The sequence below is a fragment of the Ovis aries genome, chromosome 11 (genome assembly GCF_016772045.2).
Source record: "Ovis aries strain OAR_USU_Benz2616 breed Rambouillet chromosome 11, ARS-UI_Ramb_v3.0, whole genome shotgun sequence".
NCBI classification, from domain to species: domain Eukaryota; kingdom Metazoa; phylum Chordata; class Mammalia; order Artiodactyla; family Bovidae; genus Ovis; species Ovis aries.
The window spans coordinates 48,040,172-48,059,828 of NC_056064.1; the positions used below are offsets into that span (position 1 = coordinate 48,040,172).

General features: G+C 45.8%; 1 protein-coding gene across 1 annotated transcript in view; it reads right to left on the bottom strand.

Annotated features, from left to right (window-relative positions):
- ERN1 (endoplasmic reticulum to nucleus signaling 1) overlaps positions 1–19,657 on the bottom strand; it is an 83,548-nt gene that overhangs the window by 43,497 nt on the left and 20,394 nt on the right. The window contains exon 2 of the mRNA XM_027974337.2: positions 10,424–10,544. Coding sequence (XP_027830138.1) covers positions 10,424–10,544 — 121 coding nt within the window. The remainder of the gene's footprint in view (positions 1–10,423; positions 10,545–19,657) is intronic.

The following is a 19,657-nucleotide window of genomic DNA, read 5'->3' on the forward strand; positions in this document are numbered from 1 at the left end:
CTCCCAGGGGTCTTCAAGTCCTTCTGGATAACTCCCTCCTCAGCCTGTAAGCATGCCAAAATCTTCTTTGCACCTTTCCTAAATGCGTCCATTTGAGTCTTTTTGGTTGCGTTATTTGGCTATACCACACAGCTTGTGGGATTTAGTTCCCAGATCAGGGATTGAACCCATGCCCTTGGCAGTGAGATCTCAGAGCCCTAACATTGGACTGCCAGGTAATTCCCTCAAGTGGCAATTGAAATGCATCACAGCAAAGGCCCCCAACTCAGCTGGGCAAAGGAAAGCAGTGCAGTCTAACGCTGAAGCTACTAGGGCTCAACACTTGTGGAGGGCTGCTGTGTTTCTCTTAAAAGTCTAAAACTTTAACTACCATGCCCTGAGAGCTGACTGTGTGCCCAGGGCCACTCAGCACATGGGGGAACCACAGGCCTTAAGCATTCAAGGCTCTGCAAAACCTGGGCCTAATTCTTCTCCATCACAACTCTTCCCAGAACTCAGCCCTTGCTTTCCTGTCTGTCTCTGAGGTCACCATCACTTGCCCCAACTCTGTCTACCTCTGCCCGGCCTTCAAATGCCCCTTTCTCCAGGAAATCAGAAATGGAGCGCCCACTGCACTTGGCCCTTAGCACATTTCTCAGGCAACAGGTTCTTAATTGCATGTGGCCTCTCTGGTTCTCAAAGATCTGGGGGCTGGATTGAATTTTAAGCACTTTGTAGGGCAGGGACCATCTATTTTGTTTCTTGAGAAATACACATGGGAAAGTGCCTGGGGCTTATGACAGTTCAAGGAGTAATCACAACGTGCACTCCAGGGTAACTGCTGCCCAAGTCTTTGCTCGCCTCCTACTCAGCAGGTAAAGCTGTCTGTAGAATGTAAAGAAAAGTCGATAATTTAAGATATCCAATATTGCACATGGAATGCAGTCACTCAGATAAGTTTATCTTAATGAGAAGGGCTTTTCCACACAGAAACCTATTTGATAAAAGCAAAAAAGAGCTGCCCAGGTGTAGCTGTGTTTGTTCACTCACACTTAAAAATTATTTTAATTTACGGGAAAAAAATGATACGGTGTTTGCTTCCCAATGATGGAGATGGGGAAGAAGACTGTCATGTGTGAGTCGTCACTGAAGCTGGATATCTGAGGCTTTCATACTATTCTCTTTACTTTTGCATATGTTGAAGTTTTTCTAGAATGAAAAAAAAAATTTAAGAGAAGCTAAAAAAAAAAAAGAGCTATTTAAGGAATATCTTTCTGGGAGGTGGGTGGAAGGGTGAGGGGGATGGGGTAGGATGTGGCAGGGAGGGTCTGCAAAGAAAGACCTGTTCTTCCTGCCCACCCTCAGCTGCAGCGTGAATCTTGACAGCCTGATCCTATAATGTCCCAGGGCTGGAGGAGAGAAGAGAAGCCCAGGGGAGGAGCATGAAGGACCCTGTCAGCACCATTTCAGGCTTCCCTTAACACAGAAAAATCTCTCCGATGAAGTCGGTCACCATTTGAGTTAATTGCTTCAGACCAGAGTTTGGGGCAGATGGCCTCTCTCTGCAGGTGACTCTGGGCCGACTCACTCTCACGTGGGAAGAAATCAGATCGCTTTGATTACAGAGGCTGCAAGAACAGGCTGCCCATCTGACTGGAGCTCGAGGAGCCCTGTGGGTTCCTTCCCCGTCCCTAGATGAACGCCGATATTTCTGGAACACATTGCTTCTCCGGTGGAATGTAGGTGGGTGCAAGGTTTACTGCCCTGCTCCTCCTCACCTGTCTTTCCAAAGCACCACCTCCCCCCTGCCCCTGACAGAGCCCGCATTTAAAACCAGCCCCAGGGCTTCCCCAGTGGTCCAGTGGTTAAGAATCTGCCTTGCAATGCAGGGGATTTGGGTTTGATTCCAGGTTGGGACTAAGGTTCCCGCACAACTCAGAGCAACTACGAGCCCACACACTCTGGAGCCCGAGAGTCACAGCTAGAGAGTCCAGGCGCCGAAAGGAAGGATCCCATGTGACCCAACAGAGATCCCGCGTGCAGCAACTAAGACCAGATGCAGCCGAATAAATATCAAAGACGAAAAACAGCCTCAGGACCTCCCTGGTGGTCCACTGGTTAAGAGTCCGCCTTGCAATGCCACGGATGTGGGCTCGATCCCTGGTCAAGGAACTAAGATCCCACATGCTGCGAGGCAACTAAGCCCTCGAGCCACAACTAGAGGGCCTGCATGCTGCAACTAGAGTCCGTGTACTACAACAGCAGCAGCAGGTATCCCACATCTGATGCAAGAGAGATCCCCCATGCTGCAACTAAGGCCTGATGCAGCCAAATAAATAAGTGAATATTAAAAGACACAAACCAGCCTCCTCTCTGACTGGAAGACCTCTCCAGGTGCAAGTAAGATGTCTTGTTGGCTAGAAACTCTGCAAACCAGACCCTTCTCAGTGCACCTCTAGCAGTGACCAGAAATGTCCTGGGTTGGCCCTCTTGAAAGGGATTTAAGGACTGAAAGACCACAGGTGAAGTCCCAGCTGCTCTATGCTCCCTGGAAGCCTCCCCATATACCCAGTCTTTGAGAGCCTCCTTCCTTCTGGGAGCAAAACGAGAAAGGGTGGACGGTAGGTGGAGAGACTGTGGAGAAGAAAGGGGTGAAAACCTTGGGATGCGGTGCGGTGGGCACCAAGGAGGAAGCAGCCTTTTGAGAAGAGAAACGTGGTACAAGACTCTGAAGGCAGGTGAAGACAGGCAGGCACCAGGGGACAAAAGGGGATGTGAGAGAGAAGGAGGAAGCACAAAGGGAGGGTAGCGAGGGGGATGTCCCTGGTGGTCGAGTAGTTAGGGCTCTGCGTTTCCAGGGCAGAGGTGAGGGGCTTCGATCCCTGATTGGGGAACTAAGATTTCATATGTCACGTGGTGCAACAGCAAGAAGAAAACAAAGAAAAAACCAATGGGTAGTGAGGAAGGCAATGCCATAACCCCAGTAAGACAGTCTGAGACAGTTTGGGGGTGGGGTGGGAAAAAAGAGGGGTGGTCAGAACCGAACAGGACGGAAAAGAAACATCAACAGGACTTAGTCCCAATCAGAAAAATGAAGTGAAGAAATGGAATGAGTTTAAGAGGACACGGAGATTTTAATCCCAACTGACAGTGAAGCTAGCTTGGTTAGTCTGCATGCAAAAAGCTGCCATTTCCTCAAGAAAATGCTTAAGGGCCTAATACCCCTTTTTTTTTTTTCAATAAAAATTATTGGTAGAAACAAGGTCATTCACCACTCCCCCACCTTAACTCAAAACTTAAGTCTCCTCAATATGGTCCATGCACTCAAGTGAACCAATTAGGGACTCCTTCTCCCCAACGGCGGCTCATTTCCTTCCTCCAGAGTGAAGGAACTTGGGTAATCTGTGCCCTAAACTCCCATGAAAGTTGTCAGGTCCAAGTTGTAGGGCAGCAAGTCTCAAAGTTTCCTCAAAGCTCAGCTTTCATGACAAGAGCATTTTAAAATAGATCTCTGCTCAGAAGCTCTTAAAATCCACAGTGAAATTCCAAATTTTATCAGAGCTAGGGGGAGGGTGCCATAAGCTTTCTTCCAGGGTGATCTCTACAAGGGGCTCCCCTGGTGGCTCAGCAGTAAAGAGCCCACCTGCCAGAGCAGGTTCGAACCCTGGGTCAGGAAGATCCCCTGGAGAAGGGAATGGCAGCCCTCCCCCATATTCTTGTCTGCAGAATCCCATGGACAGAGGAGCCTGGTGGGCTACAGTCCACAGGGTCACAAAAGAGTCAGATATGACTTAGCAACCAAACAACGACAATCTCTGCAAGTCACCAAATGTCAAGTTTGATGAAGAGAATCCTGTAGAAATACCAATATAATCTGAAAAACCAGCCATGGTACCAAAGGCTGTCGAATGCTAAGGTCTCACTCATCCTTGCCCTGGCACAAGTAACTCAGGCCGAAAAACACACCCTGCATGCTACAACCAACCATGAAGGAATTCAAGCTATAATCAATTGTGAAGGAGGACAAGGCAATTTAATGCTTGGGACTCTGCCCCAGTACCTCTCAGGATGTCATTAACTTCACAGAGTTCAATTCTGGAGCAATCAGAGTGTTCACCCAAAGGTAAGTAAAAGGATGGTAACTAAGTCACAGCCAAAACTGGCCTTTTATCCTGAGCTTCAATATTCACAACTATATTCTGAAACACACCAAGCAACACTGCAGAGAATGCCTGCTGGAGCTGAAATCTATGCTACTGTGTGTGATGATAGCTTTTTTTTTTTTTTTGGCCATGCTGCATAGCATGTGGGATCTTAGTTTCTCAACCAAGGATTGAATCTGAGTCCCCTGCAAAGGAAACACTGAGTCTTAACCACTGGACCACCAGGGACGTCCCATGACCACTATTTCCAAGAGCCCTTCCATGACATGAGACATATTGCTCCAAGGCAAACCCCAGGCATGTGGGAGGGACGTGAGTGTAGGCACAGATACACGAGGCTGTGTACCAGCTGGTGCTCACTGAAGCTGAGTGATGGGTACAAGAGTGTTCATTAGATCATCATCTCTTTGTCTGTGTGTGTTTAGACTCTCTTGATAAAAAGCAAAACACTCAAAAAAAGAAAATACTTTTTCAAGAGACTCAAAAGCAGAAACTCAAAAGCAGAAAGGCCTCTCTCACAGCCCCTCTCAGAAACTTAGTTTTTAGTCCTTCAAAACAATGGAGAACAAATAAACACTTTTCTGTGCTTCGGCAATTAGGGAAAGACAGTGATGGCGTAGCTTAAGCCTAGAAAATTCCTTAAGAGAAAATAGATTAGAACTACTAACGAAACATCGCCCCCTTTCCCGACCTCCCTTCTCTTGAGTGTCACACACAGTTTTCTCTCAAGCCTCTGACGGTGGCTCGCTGACACTCCAGGGGAACACGAACCCTGTCTGAAGAACAGGAGAGAAAACCAACTGCAGAAAGTCATGAAAAGCCACGTGCAGCTCAAGATCAGAAACTGGAACTGGAAACTTCCATGATGACGGATCCTGGGGAGGCAAAGCCCGCCTCGCCCGCTTCTCCCTGGGGCTCAAGCTGGCACTGGGTGTCTTAGAAATTTACTGAGACCCCCTCCTTCAAGGAGTTAGAAATCCACTGGAAGGACAAACAGAGCCAAAAGTCCCCAGGAAGCAGGAGGTGCCGGTACAGAGGCTCCAGCGAGCTGCCTCTGGAGCCTGATGAGGGAAGGGCTCACCCTGCAGCAGGAGCCCAGGAGGTGAGCTCTGAAGGGGTCTTAATGGATGGAAGGGGGCTTGGGCAACACTGCAGGCTGCTGGTGGGGAGAGGCTGTAAGCAAAGGCCCCGTGTCTCCGAGAGCTGATGGCAACAAGCAGCTGAGGCTGGAGAGGCGGGTGACAGGTGTGATCAGGGGCTAGACCTCACCCTGGGGCCCAGCGCTTCTCCAGCTGACTGTGGGGAAGGGCCAACTGTTGAAAAGTCCAACCCCCCAGGAATGAGGCTTCCGCTCCCTTTTGTACTTCTCTCCTCATGGGCGAGGAACATGGGTGGGCAGACCACGCTCGGAGTAGCACCGTGATGGAGAACGCCTCTCAGTAGGGGTGCAGTGTGGTCTGTGCAGTCGTTTCAGAGGCCGGCCGTGTGCTGGGTGATGGGGAGGGTGAGGCGAGCAGCGGGGATGGTGGTCAGCAAGCTGCTGCATGGATCCAGGAAGTGCATGTTGAGAGCTGGGCTAAGACACTGGCAAGGGGGACCAGGAGGAGGGCTCAGGTTTGGGATACCCTCCGTGAGTCCACGTGGCTGGACTGGGTGACCAAGGGGCAGAGCACTGCTCTTTTCTAGCCTGGGTGGCCCATAACTGTCAGCACCGGTAGGAACTATGAACAGAGGCACAGGGCTGGAAATTCACAGGAGAAGATGTTCTTCAGGCCTCAAATAACTAATTTTGTTTTTAATCCTTCCCTCATAAGAAATCTCCAATATTAACCATTTAGGGAGCATCTCAGGAGTTTGGACCTCTCTGGCTACAAGGGTAGCATATTGCTATAGTTAGTAAAGAATGGTTCTAAGGACTTCCCTGGTGGTCCCGTGGCTAAGACTCCACACTCCCAGTGTAGGGGGCCTGGGTTCGATCCCTGGTCAGGGGACCAGATCCCACGCGCTGGAACTAAGAGTTCTAATGCGGAAACTAAAAGATGCTGTGTGCCACAACTAAGACCCCGAGCAGCCAAATAAGTAATTTTTTTTTTTTAAGATATGGTTCTAAATTAGACCTAGTCCTCTGGACCTATTATTGCAGGAAAGGAGATGGAAGGGAATGGGAGTGGGGGTTGCTACAGAACCTTCTGCAGTTTGATGAAGATCTGAGTATCAGACTCACCAGTCATGGCAATAACAAAGAGAGTCTTTTAATCCCACCAGGCCAAGGCAAGCTTTAGTGAAACGAATCTAACCCAGAACATGACAGCGATGTTCTCCGTTTATGTCTGGGATGGGAGTGCAGAAATGAAACACACTCAGTCATGATCAGTGGTGAAATTTCAGAGACAGACAGCAGTGCTGCTGCAGTTACAAAATCACAGCTTACTGGGATCACACCTATGGGAAAACGCCAGGACTCAAGTCTGTTTCCGAAAACAAACAGAACTTGTTTTCTGTACTAAGTGGAGTTCGCTGCTGTGATGTGAGAAATCTCCATTTCTGGGAACAGCAACACATGTTTGGTTGAAGAACAAAAGCACCTGCCAAAACCATTCTGTGGATAGAAATTTAAAAAAAAACCACTCCCAGTTTCTCAGTCCCTGAAAAAAGTAAACAGTTAGGAAACCACAAAATGGAGTCATAGGTCAGTGCTCTGCAGAACCCCAGCTTGATGACTTGGAGGTGTCTGTCTGCATCAGCAAGTTTTCCCATTTCAATCTGACTCGCCACGGCCACTCAGGCCCACGCCCGCACCCTCCCCTGCCTGGACCGGTGCAGTAGCCTGCACAGCGCTTATCGCCACTATGTACCTTATCTCCTTATCTGATTGCCCCATAGAATGAAAGCTCCATGCAGGCAAGGATTCTGCTGTATTTTCAGGGTCTAGAAGAGCAGCTGGATACATTTATACATCTACTTATGTATTGTTGCTGTTGTTTTCCACTGTCTCCCAGAGTTTGCTCAAGGTCACATCCATTGAGTCAGTAAAGCTATCTAACCATCTCATCCTCTGCTGCTCCCTTCTCCTTTTGCCTTCCATCTTTCCCAGCATCAGGGTTGGAAAACCAAAGAGTTGGCTCTTAGCATCAGGTGGCCAATGTACTGGAGCTTCAGCTTCAGTCCTTTCAGTGCATATTCAGGGCTGATTTCCTTTAGAAGTGACTGGCTTGATCTCCTTGCCGTCCAAGGGACTCTCAAGCGTCTTCTCCAACACCACAATTCGAAAGCATCAATTCTTCAGTGCTCAGCCTTCTTTATGGTCCAACTCTCACATCCATACATGACTACTGGAAAAACCATCGCTTTGACTACATGGAATTTTGTCAGCAAAGTGATGTCACTTGCTTTTTAATACTCTGTCTAGGTCTGTCATAGCTTTCCTTCCCAGGAGCAAGCACCTTTAAATTTCATGGCTACAGTCACCATCTGCAGTGATTTTAGAGCCCAAGAAAAGAAAATCTGTAAGCTTCCATGTTTTCCCCTTCTATTTGCCATGATGAGGTGGGACCAGATGCCATGATCTTCAGGTTTTTTTTTTAATTTTTCCATTCTCCTTTCACTTACATATTAATGGTTTTGAAATCTTTAGTTATAACTGCAAGATTAAAATTAAATTAAAAGTTCAGGGTCTCTATATGTTACCATCTTTAATCTTTGTATAAAAATATACAGAGAGAAGGAACTCCCTGGTGGTCCAGTGGTTAAGACTCCATGCTTCCTCTGCAGAGGGAATGGGTTCACTCCTTGATTGGGGACCTAAGATCCCACCAGCTATCCAGCCAAAAAAGAGGCGGCGGGGGTGGGGGGGTCTACCAATACTAGCCAGGGCCCAATTTAGCTAAAATGAGCCAATTTATTCTCAGAAAAACGATGAGACTTAGAACATACTGAAATTTCACTGAATTAAATTGAACCGAATTTCATTACTTGAAATTCCTAGGTCTTAATCAACTTTCTCTAATTCTGCCCACAAGTGTCTTTTAACTCTGCCTGCTCTGCCTACCTAGCCAGTTGCTGGGCTCCCCGATTCTATTTCTGGCAGGCCTCTCATCCTTCCCACCTCTTCCCTTTTCCCTGCCCCCCTTCCTCAGGTCAGCCTGCCGTCTCTAGTCGCACACACTGCTGCTGAATTAATTTGGAAGCAGTAGCACCTGTTGAGTCACTCACCTGCTCAGGCGTGTGAATGGCTCCCAACTTCCTGTTCCCTCAAGTACAAATGCCTCAGAGCTGCCACAGGCCTCAACATCCCCTGTCTGCCTCCCTCCACCTCCATCGCTAAGCCCCTCCCAAACCAGACCTGTCCTCACACCCCAGACTGATGCCTTTGTTCCCCGCCAGGCTTCCACCCGACTGCAGTTGCATCCACCAAGGCTCAGCTCCGCACATGGAGCCTTTCCTGGCCCAGCTGGAACGGTTTCCTAGCACCTCTCTGCGGTGGTTACAAGGCTGCTTCCCTGTTGAACTTCTGTGTGCTTGTCATGTCTCCCTCCCGACTGTGGGCTCCTTGAGGGTAGGGGCTGTCTTTTTCCTCTTTGTGCCCCATACAGTATCTTTCACAGATAGAGTTTAGAGTTCTCTAAATTTGCGTTAAACTTAAAAGGAGACAAGGGACTCCCTGGTGGTCCAGTGGTTGAGAATCCGCCTGCCAACGCAGGGGACACAGGTTCCATCCCTGGAAACCTAGCTCGCATCTGCCACGGGGCAACTAAGCCCGTGCACCACCGTAAAAGACCCCACCGGCCACAGCTAAGAGCCGATGCAGCTAAACAATTATTTTTAAAGTATCTTTAAAAATTAAACAAACAAATAAAAGGAGGCAGTTTCTTTCAGCTCTAAATTACAGGAGAGAACAGATTGTTTCTTATGTTTGGCTAAGTAACAAACAAAGCAGGACACAGTTTTGCTGGCTATAGGCAAGGCTACTTGCAGAAATTAAGACTTGGAGATTGTTCTAAAACAATACACGCAGCAGAAAAGCAAAGCAGAAGAATGAAGTGGCTTGGGGGCAAAAATGTTGTGCCTGGGAATACTGGAACTGAGGGAACAGCTCTCATATTTAAAGCAAAAATGTTTATCTCAATCCTTTTCTGACTTGTTGATTTTCATCTCTGGACAAAGTCAGACATTCTGAAATATAAAGAACTCTGCTTACACATGAGAGCACAGATAATATTCGGAGAGCCTGTAAGGTACTGCCAAAACTGGGCTCTCCCATCTTGTGGGCTCTCGCACCTGAGGGACCTGGTCCTTTCCATCACTTAAAGTCCTTGCTGATCCAAGCTGGCCCAGACAGGTGAGGCAGGGCAGTCTGTGGTTACCTAGCTGCCAGCATCTGTGGATGGCAACCAGGTTTGCTGCTGAATGGACCAGATGATGTATGACCTTCTGATATAGGCTAATATTTTTCCAACTAAAAACACTATTTTGGAACATTTTATTAATGAAGGGAAAACATTTGCTGTGTTCAAGAGAATAATGAGTCATGGATTAGGGATGAAAGAGAACATACCAGCCAGACCTGAATCTACGGCCAAAGGAGAATTACGATAGGATGGAATACAAGATGACTCTGAAAGCCCCCAATCCTGGGATTTGCCTGGCTTTTATCCAGGAAGATTACTTTGGGAACTGAATACGATTTCCCAGCTGTAGGGAGTCCATGCTGCCCACCATCACCAGAAACACAAGATCATAAAATGGAAGCTTGGTAGAGTAAATGAGAAACAGCCTCTGCCTTCCACTTCCCTCAATGTACAGAGCTAATAAAGTGACTGACTTGGATGAATGTCAAATCTTACAGCCCTCAGTTATTCCAGCCTCTATAAAAACAAAATGAGTAATTTGAGGTTAGAGAAGATAGCTTCTTGTAATTATGATTACAAGATTCTAATCATTAGAACTTAAAAAAAAAAATTAATGTAGCATGACTTCGTAAAGACCAACCAGCCAGAACTATTCATAGAAAAGCCTAGAGCCATTTATACATGAAATCTAGATAACTGCAAAAAAATAATAATAAAAAAGATAAAGCTTATCTCAACTGATGCCCTGAGTGGATAATCACAATTTGAGTTGTAAACATACCCTTTGTGTGCACTTCATCTCTTCTCTTTGACTCTGTTATCTTTTTTTAGTTTATTAAAATCATGTATAACTGTTTCTCTCTTTTTCTGGAATGTTTCCTCAGAAGCAGATGAGCAAACGTCCATGTCACCCCAGGACCAAATCCCAATTACCTTCTTTTAAAGTCCATTTGATGGAGCCTGTCCTCTTGCTGACGGCATGCAGACTTCCATCCAATGTTGACACAAACAGCAAGGTTTCAGGAAGTGTCACAGTGCTGGGACTCCCAAAAACCTGCAGTGAGAGGTAGAAGAATCGATGTGGTCAATATGATTCTTCTTGGGTGTGCACAACCACAGACCAGCTCCTCCCTTACCTGAAAAGTTATCCTTCTAAGATCCACCACGTCACAGAGAAAGAAACCGAGGTTGACGAGATGAAGTTCCCATCAAGGGCATGTGTCTGGACAGCAGCTGGTTTAGGACTAGAACCAGATTGCCTTGTTCTATCTGAGTAACAGTGCTTCCCACACAAGGGCTAATGACCTAACATGTCAGGGACGAGGGACTCTGAATAGCCCAAGGCCAGCCTCCACTGAAACAGACGGGGAGAGTATGTATGCTCAGCTTTGAGTTCCTTCTCTTGGTTATATTTTACTTTCTGAAACGTGGTTATCTTGCAAGACTCCATACTAAAGTAGAATGCCAACACACAGACCCGCACTTACGAGACTTTAAAAGGCAAGCAATCTGGCTCAGTGGTAAAGAATCCGCCTACAACACGGAGACTTGGGTTCGATCCCTGGGTCAGGAAGATCCCCTGGAGAAGGGAATGGCAACCTACTCCAGTATTCTTGCCTGGGAAATCCCATGGACAGAGAAGCCTGGTGGGCTACAGTTCATGGGGTTGCAAAAGAGTCAGACATAACTTAGCGACTCAACAACAAACAATAACAAGGAATTTGGGGGAAATATTTAAAGCAAAATAGGAAAAACTGCTCTCATTATAGAAAGAGTTTATATAATAGTAAACACCAAGATTTTGAGAGAGACATATCATAAAAGAAACTGTATGACTCAGGGAGTTCAACTTGGTGCTCTGTGACAACCTAGAGGAATGAGATGGGGTGGGAGGTGGGAGGGAGGTTCAAGAGGGAGGGGACGCATGTATACTTATGATTGATTCATGCTGACGTCTGGCAAAAAGCAACACAATATTGTAAAGCAATTATCCTCCAATTAAAAATAAAATCTTAAAAAATTCGCCATCATAACCCAAATTATTCTTCACATAATAAAATACAATTTAAATTAAAACATCTTTTATCTTTAATGAATTTTTAAAAGATTCTACAGAAAATAACCAAAGGTAGTGAAATTCACTTTCTCATCCACTATTGATTGGCAATGAAAATTATGTTAGTGCAACCTTTCTGGCAAGCATAAAAGTATTCATGCTTTTGACTCTCTAGTTCCTCTTTTACATCCTAAAGAAGTTAAGTCCAGCTATGGGAAAAGCTCGTTGCACAATGATACTCATCAAAACCCATTTATAAAAAAACAGGAAAGACCTGAACACTTCTACAAACAAATTAGGACACAAACAGTCAATGGAATATCATGTAATCATTAAAATGGCCCTTGGAAGAATCTACAATATAGAGAAAAACTTGTATGTGTTGTCACAGGAAAACTATAGAATCCAAAATTAAATGTACGCTGTGTTATAATTAGCTGACAGTTTTTTTTTGCTTGCCTGTCCTCTGGGTTTGCTAGGAACTGTACACTCATCCACATGGTTTCCATGGGAGCGAATGTGTGCGCGTGTGTGTGTGTGTGCGCGCTCAGGCACATGCGCAAGCAGGCAATAGCTGGTACGGTTTCCTAGGATAACTCCCTTCTGAAGTCTGGGTCCACTCAGCAATGCCACCTGTAATGAGATTTTCTCTTCTTTGTCACCGTACTGTCACACCAATCAGCTGGTTCCTGCAAGTCTTGAATTAAAAACAGGCCAATGCAATTTGCTTACACTGCGACAGTTTAAGTTTTGGCACAAATGCTTTTTTTAAAAATACAGCAGTATGGCTGGCTTTTAGCACGAAACATAAAGACTGCATGGGAGCCTGACCCCCAAAATACCTGGTCACTCTTGGTAAAAGCCAGGATGACACTAATTAATCTCCTAAAACAGATGGCTCTCTCCAGGGCAGCCTGAGCTGGTGGGATAAACACTCCAGTGCCTGCATGCCTTTTCCAATGTGAAGACCCCCAGGCAAAGGGGCCAAGCAGCTGCCAGAACCTCCTCTACCTCTTGCCTGTGTGTGGCCTGCAGGGGAAAAGCCCTGCCCTCCACTTTGCCCAGGGCGAGGGCCCCTTACCTGGGATGAGCGAAATAACTGCAAGCCTTATAGTTCCTGCTGAATCTACTCTCCAGGTTAAGCCTTAAGGCTGAGAAGAAGAACCTGTTTTTAACTTCACTTCTGCAAGTAGGAGATCAGTCTCAGTACAACCTGGCTAGGAAAACAGAAGCCCCAACGTGGTGGCTGCCCTGGGCGGAATCCAAAGTCTTGTACACCAATTGTCTAAAATTATTTTGGACCATGGGGTATGGATGGTGACTAGCCTCTTCTAGACCTGCTCACACCTGAACACGTATCACCTGGAGCACCTGGCCTGGAGAACAGAGCCCTGTGGTGACCACTGAGGCTGGAGCTACTCGGGACCCTGGGGGAGGGGCTACCTCCATTAACAAAGGGGAATGAATGGGTCCTCGACTGGATGTGGGATGGTGGGATTAAGTTAGGTGAGGGCAGTGTGAAGGTCGACCAAATGAAATGGGAACATGTATGCATATCTGGGGGCCAACAGGTGGAAACCCCCTCCCTCTGTCACACAGTTACCCTGGGAATAACCATTCTTAGGTCTTGGGAATCACGTCAGAAGCAGGTTGAACAATCTGGGTGGCTGAAGTACTAAGAAATTAAACTCAGAAAAAATAAAAGGGAATTAAACTCGGGACGTTTCCGTGGATATGTTTTTCTCCATGTGGAAGAGGCTGGATGAGAGCGAGAAAGATAAAGACAGAAAGAAGGTTGAGAAGAAACAGGGCAGGAAAGCTAGGAGAAAGACCCTGGCCTCCAACACTTCTCAGGCCTGGCCAAGCCCTGTCCTTGGGCCCAGGGACACCCAGCCCGTGCAATCAACTCCCCTGTTTGCTTAAGCTTGTTAGAGCTAAGTTTCTGTCCCTCGAAACTGAAACAGTCCTAAATACATACACACACATACACACACAAGTATTTTCGATATATCTATAGAAAAAAAATGTAAAATTATAGCCCTAGTTTTTTCTCCTTTATTTTCTAAATTTTCTATAATATGATCATAAAAAAGAGATGGATAAGTTAGCAGGTAGAAGAGAAGCTGGGATTTAAAGGACCTTCAGCAAGCCCCTAAATTCCAGAAGCCCTTTCCACCTCAGGGTTATTAGGTAACCCAATCACCTTTGATCATTGAAATCCACCAAATAAGGGACAGAAGTTTAGAAACACAAAGGTCTCCCGGTCAGAGAGTGTACATCCAGAGAACAGAAGAGTTTCACTGTAATTAAAGCCTACAGTACAACTATAATTTAACTAAATGCCCCCAAATACATCTCATCACAGTCGTAATACTTAAAGGGGCCAATATTTACTAAAACATATCAGTGCTGCTCCACTATTGGCATGGAAACGAAAATTAGCTGCTTTGCCTGAGCATCTTGGAAACCACAGGAAGAGCAATTGTCCATGGTTGGTTGGTGTCTCGAAATAAAACACTCATCACATAACTAACATGGTCTTCTAAAAATCTCAGAAAGACCAGGTTTGGCCGGAAGTCGAATTTAGCAACTGAGAATACTGAATTAATCACAATGTCCACAGTGATGTCACAAACCCCATCTCACCAGACAGATTTTTCTCTTCTCTGAAGCTCTTGACAGTCTCAAATTAGAGAGAGACACTCTGAGCAGCATTAGTCTCTCATGAGGCAACTTAATATCACAAAATATCTGCCTTTTTCTTCTGGCATTTTTTAAAGCATTGAAATGCTTGCCCTCAGCTACAGCTGCTATTTGTTGTTGCTGTAGTTCAGTCACTGAGTTGTGTCGACTCTGCGACCCCATGGACTGCAACACACCAGGCACCTCTGCCCTTCACTATCTCTCAGAGTTTCTGCAAATTCGTGTCCATTGCGTCGGTGATGCCATCCAACCATCTCCTCTTCTGTCCCTACCTTCTCTTCCTGCCCTCAATCTTTCCCAGCATCCAGGTCTTTTCCAGTGAGTCGGCTCTTCGCATTGGGTGGCCAAAGTACTGGAGCTTCAACTTCAGCATCAGTCCTTCCAATGAATATTCAGGGTTGATTTTCTTTAGGATTGACTGGTTTGATTTCCTCACTGTCCAAGGGGCTCTCAAGAGTCTTCTCCAGCACCACAGTTCAAATGCATCAATTCTTCAGTGCTCAGCTTTCTTTATGGTCCAACTCTCACATCCATACATGCCTACTGGAAAAACTATAGCTTTGACCACATGGACTTTTGTTGGCAAAGTGATAAGTTGCTATAACTCACGTGAATGCCACAAGCAACTAATTCTGTGTGCGATACTGAGCACAGCTCAGAATGATGTGTGTGTCAAACATTTAAAAACAGCGCTTCATGATGACAATCTGGCACATCACCTTCACCCTGTTGGTGTTCCATTTTCCCTGCAATGGATATAAGGGCTTCAGGCCCCAAAGCTACACACACTAGTTTCCAGACAGCCTGAGAGCGGAAAGAAAAGGTCTGATCCTGCCAATCAGCCTGGAATCTGCCTTGTTTTTCAAACTAGTGGGTTATATACTCCTGGCTTCATTGGTGACTTCTAAAAAAGTAATTGCAGTGACATGGCGGAGGCCGTGGCGGGTAATCTAGTCTAGTCTAAAATGAGACATCCATTAGCTAATTGGTCCTCCTGGAAGCCTGGCCCTCACACATGAGGTGACCCTGACATAGCAACTCGGGAAATGCCCCGTCTGAGGACCGGAGAGCTGGGCAATTTGGGCCAGATGATGCTGGGGAAACGTGTGCCTGTAAAAACAGCTTATTTCACTTAGGTTGATTCCGTTGTTAAAAGCCAGCCCTCACTGCTGCTCGGCTCAGCCAGGGCTGCCTCCTGTGAAAACATAATTCCCAGGCTGGATCCTCATGTTCAATTTTCTTATTATAAAGCAAGATTAAAATGCACCACTTGCTTTGCATTTCCCACAAAAGACATGAACGCAGCTACCAACTGCTCACACAGAGATGAATAAAAGGTAGTTAAGTCTCCAACAATCTCATTTTCTAATATTCTAAACTCAGCTAATTGTCAGTTGCTCCTGCATTAATGAACTCAAATGATTATATTTCAGGCAAGAAAAAAAAGTCTTTCCTAAAACAAGCTCTGGAATAACTTTGTTTAGTACAGACAAAAGGGACTATCTGTACAAACACTCACAAATCAAGTGTTTAGGTAGCACAAAAACAAATGAAACGGCCTCTAACACATCTTTTTTTTTTTAAGATAAAAAAGTAGATATATATATTTATTCATTTGGCTGCATCAGGTCTGGCTGCAGTCGAGATATGTGGGATCTAGCTGAGGAGGGTTCGAACCATGGCCACCTGCAATGGATATGTGGATTCTTAGCCACTGGACCACCAGGCAAGTCCCTTTAAGATTTTTTTGATGTGCACCATTTCTAACTTCTTTACTGAACTTGTTACAATATTGCTTCTGTTTCATGTTTTGGTTTTTTGATCACTAGGCATGTGGGGGGTCTTAGCTTCCCAAACAAGGATCAAACCCTCATCCCCCAGTACTGGCAGGCAAAGTGTGGAACACCAGGGAAGTCCCAAACCTACCAGTTTCTAAACTAGAACTTGGGACGGGTCAGGCCAGAGGCAGCTCCCCGGTGGCTGGAGAGGAGCCCACAAAGCTGGGGTCTGGTTGCAGTTGCCCGGCTACCACTGACAAGGCTGCTCCCCTGCACCCACCCTCTGGCCCCTGAGGATGAAGCAGGAAGCACACCGCATGCTGCTCGAAGATTCAGAACACAGGGCAGCCCCATGCTTCCCCATTAGGGTTTTCCAAGAGGCTGCACTTTCCAAAGAAACACAATTCTTAAATTTCAGACACTTATTTCAAGCACCAGCTCACGGTTTAACAGACTACCTAATAACAATGGTCAGAAACAAGATCAATGAAGACCTTTCATCTCGAAGTCAGAGGGAAGAAGTGGGGCCATGCACACACGTGTCTGACACCCCGATTTCCAAAGTGATCTATACATGATACTGTAGTATTGGTCCTCTCCCCAAACTAGTGTGTCCTTGTTGTTTAGTTGCTAAGTCGTGTCAGACTCTTTTCTGAACCCATGGGTTGTCCATGGGATTTTCCAGGCAAGAATACTCGAGTGGGTTGCCATTTCCTTCTCCAAGGGATTCTCAGGAACCCAGGAATCAAGCCCACGGCTCCTGCTGTGTCTCCTGTAATGCAGGCAGGTTCTTTACAGTTGAGCCACCAGGGGAGACCACACACACACACACACACACACACACACACACACACACACACACACACACACAAAAGAGGATGCGCACACTGTGAACAAGAGAGCCACACACTTCTCAGGTGGTGTGCAAACTGATCAGGTCCAACCCAAACGCCCATCTCCAAAAGCTCAATGTACAGGCCCTTTCCTGTGAAACTTTCCCCATTCTTACCTCCACCCCAACGGACCAAACCATTTATAATAATTAGAATACAATAATCTAGCTAATTACAAAATGGTATTATTTTTCTTTCAGGAGTACCACATTGATTTCCAGGATTTGCTGAGAGGTGGGGTTTTTTGCTTGTTGGTGTTTTTTGTTTTAACTAATTTTTTCCTGCATGGTTATTGGATTACTGTTACATTACATAATCCTCACTTTTAGTTTTACTTATTTAATTTCTATCTGAAAGACACAAAGGCCAAGTCCATAAAAAGCAGAATTTTAATTTGGAAAATAGTTTAAAATGTGACAGTTCACTATCTTGGTAGTGTATATTTTAAGACACAATAAATCCATAAAACTTTTAAATAAAGACATGGAAATATCGCTTTAGTATGCTTGAAGTATAAGCAGAGGTTAAAGGGTGATTCCAAACGTTCTAAGTTATTCTTATGGAATAATTTTACTAGTTTTCAAGCCCAAGCCCGATATAGAAAGAGTCTAATGATTGTGTCTTTGAACATACATACTCTCCCTGGCATAAAGAATCTGCCTGCAATGCAATAGACACAGGTTTGATCCCTGCTTGGGGAAGATTCTCCTGGAGAAGGAAATGGCTACCCACTCCAGTGTTCTTGCCTGGGAAACCCCCTGGACAGAGGAGCCTGGAGGGCTCTAGTACGTAGGATCGCACAGTTGAACACAACTGAGTGACTAAACCACCACCACCAAGGTTAAGAAAACCCTTCCACCAAACTGAAAATACAACACTTGCATTAGTCTAGCAAAGATATTGGCATGTGTCCAACAGAACATCCTTATACAACATCAGTTCAGTTCAGTCGCTCAGTCGTGTCTGACTCTTTGTGACCCCATGAATCGCAGCACGCCAGGCCTCCCTGTCCATCACCAACTCCTGGAGTTTACTCAAACTCATGTCCATCGAGTCGGTGATGCCATCCAGCCATCTCATCCTCTGTCGTCCCATTCTTCTCCTGCCCTCAATCCCTCCCAGCATCAGGGTCTTTTCCAAAGAGTCAGCTCTTCGCATGAGGTGGCCAAAGTATTAGAGTTTCAACTTTAGCATCAGTACTTCCAATGAGCACCCAGGACTGATCTCCTTTAGGATGGACTGGTTGGATCTCCTTGCAGTCCAAGGGACTCTCAAGAGTCTTCTCCAACACCACAGTTCAAAAGCATCAGTTCTTCGGTGCTCAGCTTTCTCTATAGTCCAACTCTCACATCCATACTTGACCACTGGAAAAACCATAGCCTTGACTAAACGAACATTTGTTGGCAAAGTAATGTCTCTGCTTTTGAATATGCTATCTAGGTTGGTCATAACTTTCCTTCCAAGAAATAAGCATCTCTTAATTTCATGGCTGCAATCACCATCTGCAGTGATTCTGGAGCCCAAAAAAATAAAGTCTGACATTGCTTCCACTGTTTCCCCATCTACTTTCCATGAAGTGATGGGACCAGATGCCATGATCTTAGTTTTCTGAATGTTGAGCTTTAAGCCAACCTTTTCACTCTCCTCTTTCACTTTCATCAAGAGGCTCTTTAGCTCCTCTTCACTTTCTGCCATAGGGTGGTGTCATCTGCATATCTGAGGTTATTGACATTTCTCCCGGCAATCCTGATTCCAGCTTGTGCTTTTGCACCTATAACCTGCCACCTGGAACCTATAACTGGCCACCAACAACCATTCTGCCTTGTGCAGTGCAAGGCTCCCTGCCTGGGCTCCAACCCACTGCACAGCAGGCCATAACGGTAAAAGGAAGGTAAAGTGACTTTTGGTTGGTTGATGAAGATCCATTACAGTATTATTAAGACTTAAGACAGGCATGCAAGTGAAGGAAGGATTCCACAGGAAAGATTTCCAAGCTATTTTGCTTTTACTACTTAGGACAGGGGGAATCTTGAGAACAATTAAGATTGCATGTCACCAAATGTAGAATAATAAATTGCAAATGGACTTAGAATGTGCTAGGGAATCAGAGCTTCTAATTATTAACCTTAGCAATAACACTTGGAGGTGAGAAGGGCATTGGGTGCCGGGGGAAGGGCCAGTGCCAAGGCACCATAAAGAGGAGAGAAAATAAGGCTTGCACATCTGCGTGTGTGGGTGTGACGGGGGAGATGGTTCCTGTGGACGAGAAAGCGGAGGCATGGAAAAATCACAAGTAGACTGGATCCTCCTATGGGCTATACCCAGCTGAAAGCCACAGGATGGGTGAGCTTATTTTGAGAGCTATGGGTAAGACATTTTCTGGCTCGTCATACCAGATCCCAGTCCTATAGGGCTTCCCACAAAGGGGAAACCTGTGCAATTAAGCAGGAAGTTCCTCAAAACAGTATTATGTAACACAGTCCCTTGGCAGGCCCGAAACGATTGAAAACAAAACAAAAAAAGACATCTTTGTCTACAATTCTATTTGCAGCCATATTATATACTTCTGGCTACAGACTCCAGCAGAGTCTGGCTCTTTGCAATTCTGGTGGCTTCACAAAACTACTAAGCGGGGTACTGTCATATTTGGCCACATGGTAGAAGACTGTGCCCAGAGATGGCCAAAAAACCACCAAGAATTCTCCAAAGCAGCATGCGACTGAAATCAGTGCCCAGT